The sequence below is a fragment of the Mytilus californianus genome, unplaced genomic scaffold (genome assembly GCF_021869535.1).
Source record: "Mytilus californianus isolate M0D057914Y unplaced genomic scaffold, xbMytCali1.0.p SCAF_9, whole genome shotgun sequence".
Lineage (NCBI taxonomy): Eukaryota > Metazoa > Mollusca > Bivalvia > Mytilida > Mytilidae > Mytilus > Mytilus californianus.
In genome coordinates this window covers 87,307,958-87,317,905 of record NW_026262745.1, presented here as the reverse complement: position 1 = coordinate 87,317,905, position 9,948 = coordinate 87,307,958, and the positions used below count along the sequence as shown (strand labels likewise).

Below are 9,948 nucleotides of genomic sequence, written 5' to 3'. Positions count from 1 at the left end.
TCAAGAAATAAAGCTACTTGATGTCAGTTTCAGAGATTATTTGAAACAGAGTGATTTCTCTACGAAGCTTGATTTTTTACTTCATAAGACAAGATAAAATGTAGGCCATTCTTTTTCGGTTAAAGGAATCAGAAACTCTTTATATGTGTCTTTCAGTTTTGAATTGGGAATACCTTTGCACAGTATAGAGAAGTCAATTGTTTTAATACTATTGCAAGATAAAAAAAAATGTCTAAGGTTCTATAAAAAGAGGGACGAAAGATACCAGAGGAACAGTCAAACTCATAAATCGAAAATAAACTGACAACATTAACGCCATGGCTAAAAATGAAAATGACAAACAGACAAATAATAGCACACAAGAAACAACATAGACAACTAAAGACTGAGCAACACGAACCCCACCAAAAACTGGGGGTGATCTCACGTGCTCGGGAAGGGTAAGCAGATCCTGTTCCACATGTGGCACCCGTTGTGTTGTTCATGTTATTACAAATCCGGTAAATAGTTTAATTCGTATAAATAAAGGCAACAGTAGTATACCGCTGTTCGAAATTCATAAAAAGAAAAACATTGAGAAAAAAAAAACAAATCCGGGTTACAAACTAAAACTAAGGAAAACACATCAAATATAAGAGGAGAACTACGACGCAACAGAAACACAACATTAAAATGTTATACACACAGAAACAAACTATAATGTAACAATGGCCATTTTTCTGACTTGGTACAGGACTTTTATGAAAAAAAATGATGGGTTGAATTCGGTTTTGTGGCATGCCAAACCTCCCGCTTTTATGGCAATGTTAAATATAACATTAAAATAACATCATTACATGACAGGATTACAATACATATAAATGGGAAAACTCATAGGACAGAGAAACACACGAATAATAGCTAGCAAAGGGTACCAGTTTTAAAATTTAATAAGCCAGACGCGCGTTTCGTCCACAAAAGACTAACCATAAAAGATCTTTGAATTTTATAAGTTCACATATCTGATTCACGCAATCTCAAAAAGAGGATGTTTCACAACACATTTAACGTCAGGCTTTGATTGCTGATGAAATTGATGTAAATAATTTATAAAAAGGTTCCGCGTAGCATTAAAAGACCCAGTAATAAAACCTTTGTTGTAAGGACACATCTGTACTTTATGTTACCAATGCATTGAAGGAAGATCTAGTTGTTCGTCTTTGGTTAACAATTTTAAGGAAGATTCACACGATATTAAGTTTTTAGTCTTGGTAATTAGTGTCGTGGGGATCACATACACTAAAAAATGTCCAGAGTCTGAAAAGACCAAATATTTTGCTCAACCTGGCCGAGTTAGGTCAAGACGGATTCGTGAATTATTAGTACTGTCCAGATTATGTCAAGTATTGTCAAGTAAAATCTGTGCTTGACTGTACAGAGCACAATATAGGTCATTTTATATTCTGAGCAGTGTGTGGTATATACATGTATGTTGAGTTTCCAAATGAATTGGCAATACCTTAAAAATTTACAAAACATTTTATGTAAAGTGATAAACAAACAAACAAGATATTTGTTGGAGGCCTTCCATGGGGACAACACTAAATTGGTAATGGCTGAAGGATATGTGTTTTGCAACATACATGTCCTAAAGAAGTTGCATTATAGACCCATTCGGTGTTTTTATTCTAATTTGTATCAACGACCTTACAGCCTTGATCCATTCGGACAGAGTATCGACGTCTTTTTGTAGCCTATTACCCATTATCTAGCATAATTCTTGACTGAATCTATCAGTATTCTGATGTGTGTTTTCAATAAATGGATTGTGATTTACGATGTGTCTGGCATTTGGAAAGCACATTTCACATAATATCGTGACCGATAGGATTTTTATATGAATAGGAACTAGCACATATGCAATCAGATAGTCTAGTCTTACAGTCGTAAATACTGATATCCTTCTACACATTTTTTGTTATTGAATGTTTAAATTAGTACGTTTATAGAGAAATATAACAGATTATCGAAGTTATACCTATTGTTCCTTTGTCGAGTTAGATTTTGAATAGTTTCTTGACAGAAATGAAGGAGGAATATGAACCACTCCTATATCGCCATTGATAATGAATCCAACTTAGTAATGTCGTGTAAGAAAGGAGGAGAAACATGTTTTGTTCTGGAAAATACTAGCCACACGTGTTAATATTTGCGATCTACGAATTGCAAATTCTCAATTCCAACTTGTGTCCTGAATTCATAATTATAACGCTTTATCACGCTTTCAAGCGCTGAATGCACCAATCGACACTTTAAATATCATTCAACATACCCTCCAGAATGGTGTATATTCTTCAATATCTCCATTCCATATACTGTTGAGCTTTGCTTGACAGGCTGTATGTGCCATAAACTTCTCCAGTTTTTGCGAGACAGCAATTTCTAAAGGTGTAGATTTATATCGGTCAACATTTGTAACCAGCGTGGTAAGAGCGTTTTCTCTATCATTGCTATACAATTCTGTCATCACATTGCAAGCAAGATTTTCGAAGTGTCTGAAATTGATTTAAAAATTGGGAAAAACACAAACGTGAGAGATGAAATATAAAACATAATCGATACAACACATGAAAACGATCGAAAACGAGGTTGGTGACCTCAATGTTTTCCCGTGTTTTGTCTGTATAAAACTCACCAGTTGTATTAGAAACAACTAACTGTACATTATCTAACTGTCAGAAATTAATGATTTAAAAATGTTTTCAGAGAGCACAATATGACAACAAGTAATATTATAGAGTGTGACAAATAAAATAGGTATTAAAAGATGTTGTATGAATGCCAATGAGACAACTATCTATCCAAGTCACAGTTTGTAAAATTAAACCATTACATGTATAGGTCAAATTGCGGTTTTCAACACAGAGCCTTGACTCACACTGAACAGCAAGCTATAAAGGGCCCCCAACATGACTAGTGCCAAACCATTCAAACAGGGAAACCAACGGTCTAATCTATTTAAAACCAGAAACTAGAAACACTTATGAACAACATAAAAAAATGATAACCGCTGAACATCATGTTCCGAAAAAACTATAGATTACAACGCGCTGACATGACTCTAGCAACATATTGTTGACATACTGAAAAGGTAGCCTGCTCAACTTTTATGTACTGTGGATTCATTTATATTCGTGGATATCAATTTTCGTGGTTTGGGGAAAAACTTGTATCTTCGTGGAAATTCGATTTTGTGGTTTTGCCGATTTATGTGTACACATGGAAAATGAAGGTCCTTTAAATCATAACATTGGATAAGGTATATACATGTTGTATTTTTAAGTGCTTCTGAGTTTTATGATATTAGTCTAATTAACGTAACTGTCTTACTACGCATTGTCCCCGTAATAGGAACGCGCAACGATAAGGTTTCTCTGATACCGTTTACAACGAGCAGTATTAAAAAACAGAACACTTGATACGGTTAAAATGTTTTGGTAATTCCGATTTAGTTCTGTTACAGTATATGACAAAATAATGATATAATGCCCGTTTAAGAAATTTATTTGTTCACCAATCATTGATTTTAGACAAACAAACGATTAAATGTAGTGTGAAAATTTGAAAATATGAAAACTAACACTATACTAATCAAGAACTACGCAAGGACATATTTTTGTCTGTCCGCTTGCTCTATAAAAACAAAGAAAATCTATGTCTCTGTTAAGTAAAACAACAAATATAATACAAATGAACTTTCAATTGCAGCATCGTTAACGTAATTGCCTTATTAGCAAATAACACATATTTATGTTTTATGATATCCAAAAAAAAAACAAGAAACCCGTACCATTTTTATGTAGTTTTAATATCGTCTACCATAAAGACGATGTTGGTTCTAAAATTCAGTCGTGATGAGATATAAACTGTCAACAAGCAACCGAAACTAAAATCAACAAAAAATTACAGTTATGACCTTAGATATAAATTGAATTAATGTCGTACAATGGTTTACCTCAAATGCTTACCTAGAGTTTTCTTTTAATGATTGACTGAGGTGCATATGTTTAGAAAAGTGTGCCTTTTCAGACAATTCTTTTAGTACTGCACTTGCAAATAAAGCGGAACCTGCAATTAAAAAAATACTTATTTAACACTTTGAAAAAATTCGACCCGAAAACTGATCTTGATAAGGACGTTTTAAATGTTTTAAATATAAATAACGCATCCATGTCAGTATCCTTTCTCAGATTGATAGGGCTCTTATCAAATGGAAAAGTACATTAAAACTGTTTTCTTTCAAAGCATTTGTCTGGATTTACGCTCAAGGTGTACTTTCAAAACCGAATATATAAAAGCTAAGGATGTATAAGAATTGAAACAGATTCATATAGAGCATTGTCTGCATATATTATGTCATATGCTATTCGGCAGTCTATGATCCGTTACAACTGCTTGTGTAAAAGGGGATTAGTTGAATGATTATCACACACAAATTCAAAGACGACCTACGGTCGAGGGTGACCAACTGAAGGTAATTTGGAGGCAAGTAACAAAAGGAGAAACCGTCGCTATCTTGTAAGCTGTTAAACGTTCCGAAATGACAAAACATGTCATTTAAAAGAGAAACCAATGGTATCAGTCAGAAATAAACTATGGATCAGAACTAGATTATATCATATTATATCAAAACATGAGACAGAAAAATAGTTTTAACATATCATTTGGTTAATTCCCCTTATCTAGACAGTTTTAAAAAAACATGAGTTTATGCGCCTGCATACAGAGTATTTATCTTACTATTGATACAATGATTCAAGTCGCGTATTTCCTATGATGATTTCCTAGATAGAGGGTAGCAGGTGGTCACAAGGAAGCTTTCAAAGGAGTTCCAAATGAAAAAGCTGATACTATCCCTTCACAATAGTCTTAAGTATAGTGCGTTAGCAAAACAGAAGGATCTACTTTTAGCAACACTCCATTAACTGATAAACGCCCAAATTGTTATGGCATACGTCGAAATTAATGCAAAACATACACCCATAAGTAAATGTTATGATATTTTTTTTTTGAAGTGTAAGAACATTTAATTTATAGCCCGTTGTATGACTTATTATTGAATAATGAAATGTGTCACATGTGGAGCAGAATCTTCTAACCCTTCTGGAGCATCTGATATCATACTAATTGTTTTGTGGGTTTCGTGTTGCTTAGTCTTTATTTAGTTTATTTTTATTTATCGGTTTGAATGTCCCTCTGGTATCGTTCGACCCTATTGTATGAATACAACGGTATTATTACAGCCTGTTGTGATCACAGGCTGTTTCCTAGTATAGATAAACTTGAAAATCATAAACGGCATTTTCCTAAATGAAGATATACAAATAGAGGTATTGACTTATTTTTAAATATTCTATCGACTGTACCATCCATAAGCCAATACCGCCATAACTTGATAATACAGAACCACCAATGATTTCGTATTCTTATAAAAAAAAAAAAAACAAGCAAACGTTTGATTTTAAATGATACGTCATACACATCTATGACCACTTAGAGGTTTAAGATAAAATACGTACTGTTGATGTTCCTTTTAATTCTGTTGACAGTTTTTATTTTTTACTCTCTGAATTGCACTTCGACACAATCTGATCAATGTGTAATACCACCATTAATTTTGCTCTATTAGTCTTTTTTAAATTTGCACTTTTCCAAAAATGTGCTGAATTTATCTTTGTTCCAAATTGAGAAATGAGTGGTTTTATCCTGGTCAGAACTAAAGACGAAATTTCACATTACATTTCACTGCATATATTTTAAAGTCTTTTCGTATGCTACCTGATGTTACGAACTATGATTTGGTGGTATTACACCTTAAGTAAATTTTTTTGTTTAATAAACTGAATTTCCATTGAAATACCGTTTTTAAAGCACTATGGTCAAGTTATCTCATTACCAATTCAATAAATTGAGAAAAATCTCATATAATGTAGGCCGACATCTACAGCGATTCTAAATCGAAATCAAGCTACATCATAAAAAATATAGTATGGGCCCATTAATGATCAAATATTTATCTGATATGCATACAAACAGTTGAATATGACACAGAAAAGGACTTTGGGACGATAAACACCATCAAGGGCTCTCTTTGTTTTCATTGTAGTGTCTCTTTTGGTCCATTAATACCTCTAATTTCCTCAACATCTCAACTGTTTTGGCCAATAAATAAAAATGTTAGGATAACTTTCACTCAATTAGGATGTAAATGTTATAATAAAGGAGTAATTGAAGTTTCAAGCTGATTGTACTATCCAAGGAGATTTGATAAGTCCTTACATACAACTTCCAGAGCGACAAACAAAGCTTCCTTATTAGTGAATAATTTGTTGTTTCTGCTTAGAAAATAATTTCTTTTTCTTATAACTTATGCACCCGGATGTGACGTACTATGGTTTTGTGGTATAACACTTCAATAAAAAGTAGCCCTCTTCAAATACAACTTTTTTTCGGAAAATCTTATTGCAAATTTTTTGGTCTAACTCGTTTAAAGACTTATTTCTATAGCGAAAAAGGAAAGTATTCCACATACACTTACTGGAAATATTAAAATATAATTCAAGCTTTTTTATGTACTGCTGGACAACATATATGTACGTTTTGGTGATACAGTGTATCGACAGGTAGTAGGTATTCATATGGGCACCAGTTATGTCTCTTTTGTTGCATATTTTTGTATTGCTATGCATATTAGTGTAAATGTATGTCTATACTCTGTAAAGATATGTCATTGTTACATCTGGTTGATACATTTAACAAAAATGTAAACCATTATAAGTCAAAGTACGGTCTACAGCACGGTGCCGTGGCTCACACCGAACAGCAAACTATAAAGGGCCCAAAAAATTACTCGTGTAAAACCATTCAAACCGGAAAACCAACGGTCTAATCTATATAAAAAACCTGTTCTTTCTTAATACAGAGATGTCCTTATTAAACCTGGCTGAATCTTTAGAAACTATTCCTATCCTGAATTTGACGATAATATTGTACTAAAACCACTGAAATCACTATGCAATCCGTGTGATCTCAACGAACCTTTAAATAAACTTTAGTTGATGTCAGTTTCTGGTGCATTATTTTCTATAACTTTTTTTGTTTTGTGACTTTTAAATATCTTTTAGCAACTGCTAGTACTTTCAAATCGTACTTTCTTGTTAGTTTGACCGGTAGATCAAATTTTTAATGTAGTTTTGTTATTACATGTAAATGTGTTATTTCTCGTCTCACTATTTTTAACATATACCCCCGTTGATAAATATTAAGTATGACAATAAATTTTCATTAATGTTCTCGCACAATGAAAAACAAATTTATTTATTTTGTAAAAGTATTTCCGTACTCAATGTACTCCTTAATTTTTTTTTAATATTAACCTTATCTTCTTCTCTGGCATTTTGCCTCAGGTTATAGTTGTCTTTTGATATTGTTAAACATTTTACCACCTTTTTTATTAGTTTTGTATTAACTTTGTGTCATAGATCAAATACATTCGTTAAGTATTTGCTTACAATATAATGATTGTCTAGGGCATAGGCAGGTATCTTGAAAAACAGACATAACATCGGAAAAACAATGCAGTGGTATTGAAGTACAAATCTTATTAGAAACGGGATAGTACGTTATTGTAACCATGGGTAAATTGTTTACATGCTCGAAAAAAAATTAAAAAAATGAAACTTACCAAATAATTAATCGTTTCGGTCAACTCGTTTATAGTTGATAACAATAACAAATTGCACACGCAGTAATTCTGTTATAGATCTCCATACATATGTTTGAGTGTTTGTCTTGTCGTATAAGACAACGAGGGGTTTGAAAATTGCTGAAATGTATGGCCGAATATGGGGACATTTCTTACTCCCAAAGCTATCAAAACACCCCAAAAACATTGAAAATATGTAATATTGGATATGTATTTCGTTCACAAAGCGTGTTTGATATTGAGTACCTACATTACATTCAACAAAATACTTAAGCAAAGGTTAAAGTCTGTAAATGATCTTATTGTATGTCCATTATTAATGAGTATAACCTCTTACACGTAAGGTCGGTTTCTTGTTCCCAGAAAATCATAGCCATTTCTCTCCAATTTACCAGAACAGCCCAAATAAAAAGATGATGGAAAGGTTTGTCTTCATGGATTAATTTTAGCTCTTCTTTACCTGATAAAAAGAATATTTGCTCTGTATATATCCGTTAAAATGTTAAACATAAACTGCCTATCAACAAAATGCTAAGATTGACAGGAAATTTGATATAATGTTGGTATCTATTAAATGAGGATAATCATGAAATCACGAATCATTAATCTATATCCGATCAAGGGTGTTATCTTTTATGAGACAATATCGAGTTTGTAACAATCTAATACATAACTGCACAAATAACCGCAATATAATATTGCTTTTGTTGCATTACGGACCAAGGAATATATTTCTAAATATATAATTGGTATTTTACTACAATCAGATGTGTTAAGATAACTCGTTCTATAATTCTAAGTGTGTGTCTATTATAACGCTAATTTTATGGACAATGCTTTGCATGATTTCAGTATCGAATACAATACATTTCAGGCTTCTAATGATTGGAATGCAAATTCTACAGTCAAATAATTAAACACATAACATTTCAGAAACAGTACAAAATCAAAATGTTACTGTAATTGCTCATCAATGCGTGGTTTAACAGTTGTGTGCATGTGGAGGAAGTGTTGCTCAGTTTATAGTTTTTGTTGTTTTGTTTTGTTGACTGTTTCACTGGTGATCGTTGTTCTTGTTTTTTTTTTTTTTTGCAATGGCATTGTTCCCAATTGTGCCCTTTAAAAACAGACTTGTTCCTGTACTGTAATAAATCAGGAAATATTGCCGATCTCAGTAAACATCTGTCTTAATTCCGTTTGATTAATTTATTCAACAGCACAAAAAGACATTCTGATTTCATAAAATTATCAGAAATGCCAACCATATTTCATGAAATGTCCACACACTTATTAAAAGTTTACAGCAATATTATTGACTTCTGAATCATATTGAAAATTCAACTTGTTAAAAACTACAAACATTAAAAAAAAATAGTTTACGTGTCCAATTAGTCAATTCAATTACAATGCCGTTTTTGTCATATGATGATACATGCTCATGATGTTAATTTAAATCATTTGGCTGTAGTTGCGTTCATGAAGAACACCTTTTACTTCTTTTGGAGTTCATATGATACATCGTTTTCTCTAATGGTTGTAGCTTGTTATACATTTTAGATACTGACGAATCATTTCTCATCTGACACTGAACTTAGTACATCGTTCGAAATGACAAAATAAGAAACAACTTACCTTTGAACTCGTACAGCTTAAATTCTGGATTTTCAAACAAATCTATGATGAAATTGTTGACAGCTAAGAGTACTTTTTTGTTGTTCTTTTTTTCCTTTTTTATTTTCAACTACAATGTAGTTTTCTAAGGAAAATCAGAATGAAAACAAAACTCCTTTTTATAATTCGAGATCATTTTGACATTACGAAATCACTTAGAAGAAGGTGACTAGTTACAATAATGTACAGTATGTACGAACCATAAATGTAATGTAACGTAAAGGAAAATATGAGACACGTGTCAATTCTTGAAAATACAACTTGCACACAGATAGAGAAAAGAATACAATGAATTTATAATGATACGTTCACCAAGTAAAATATACCATTTTTATATTTATTGTCAACTGTATTGCGATTTTCAATGTTTTCGTATGTTGATATGCTTTCTAGTGGCATTTAATAAAGATTTTGTAACGTCAATAATACTTGAAATTATCCTGCTACCCTTTTATTGGTGTTTTTCAGATAATGGACATTGATATAAGTAATATCTTAATTCACGCAAAAAATTGCCAAATGCAGGATAAATT

At 32.1% G+C, this 9,948-nt stretch overlaps 1 protein-coding gene across 1 annotated transcript in view; it reads right to left on the bottom strand.

Moving 5' to 3' along the window:
* Window positions 1-2,211: 2,211 nt before the first annotated feature.
* Window positions 2,212-9,948, bottom strand: part of LOC127716642 (transient receptor potential cation channel subfamily M member 5-like) — a 50,810-nt gene continuing 43,073 nt past the window's right edge. The window contains exons 19-22 of the mRNA XM_052222882.1: window positions 9,377-9,485; window positions 8,082-8,204; window positions 4,008-4,107; window positions 2,212-2,534 (exon numbers count right to left, since the gene is read on the bottom strand). Of these exons, the coding sequence (XP_052078842.1) occupies window positions 2,303-2,534; window positions 4,008-4,107; window positions 8,082-8,204; window positions 9,377-9,485 (564 nt within the window). The 3' untranslated portion in view covers window positions 2,212-2,302. The remainder of the gene's footprint in view (window positions 2,535-4,007; window positions 4,108-8,081; window positions 8,205-9,376; window positions 9,486-9,948) is intronic.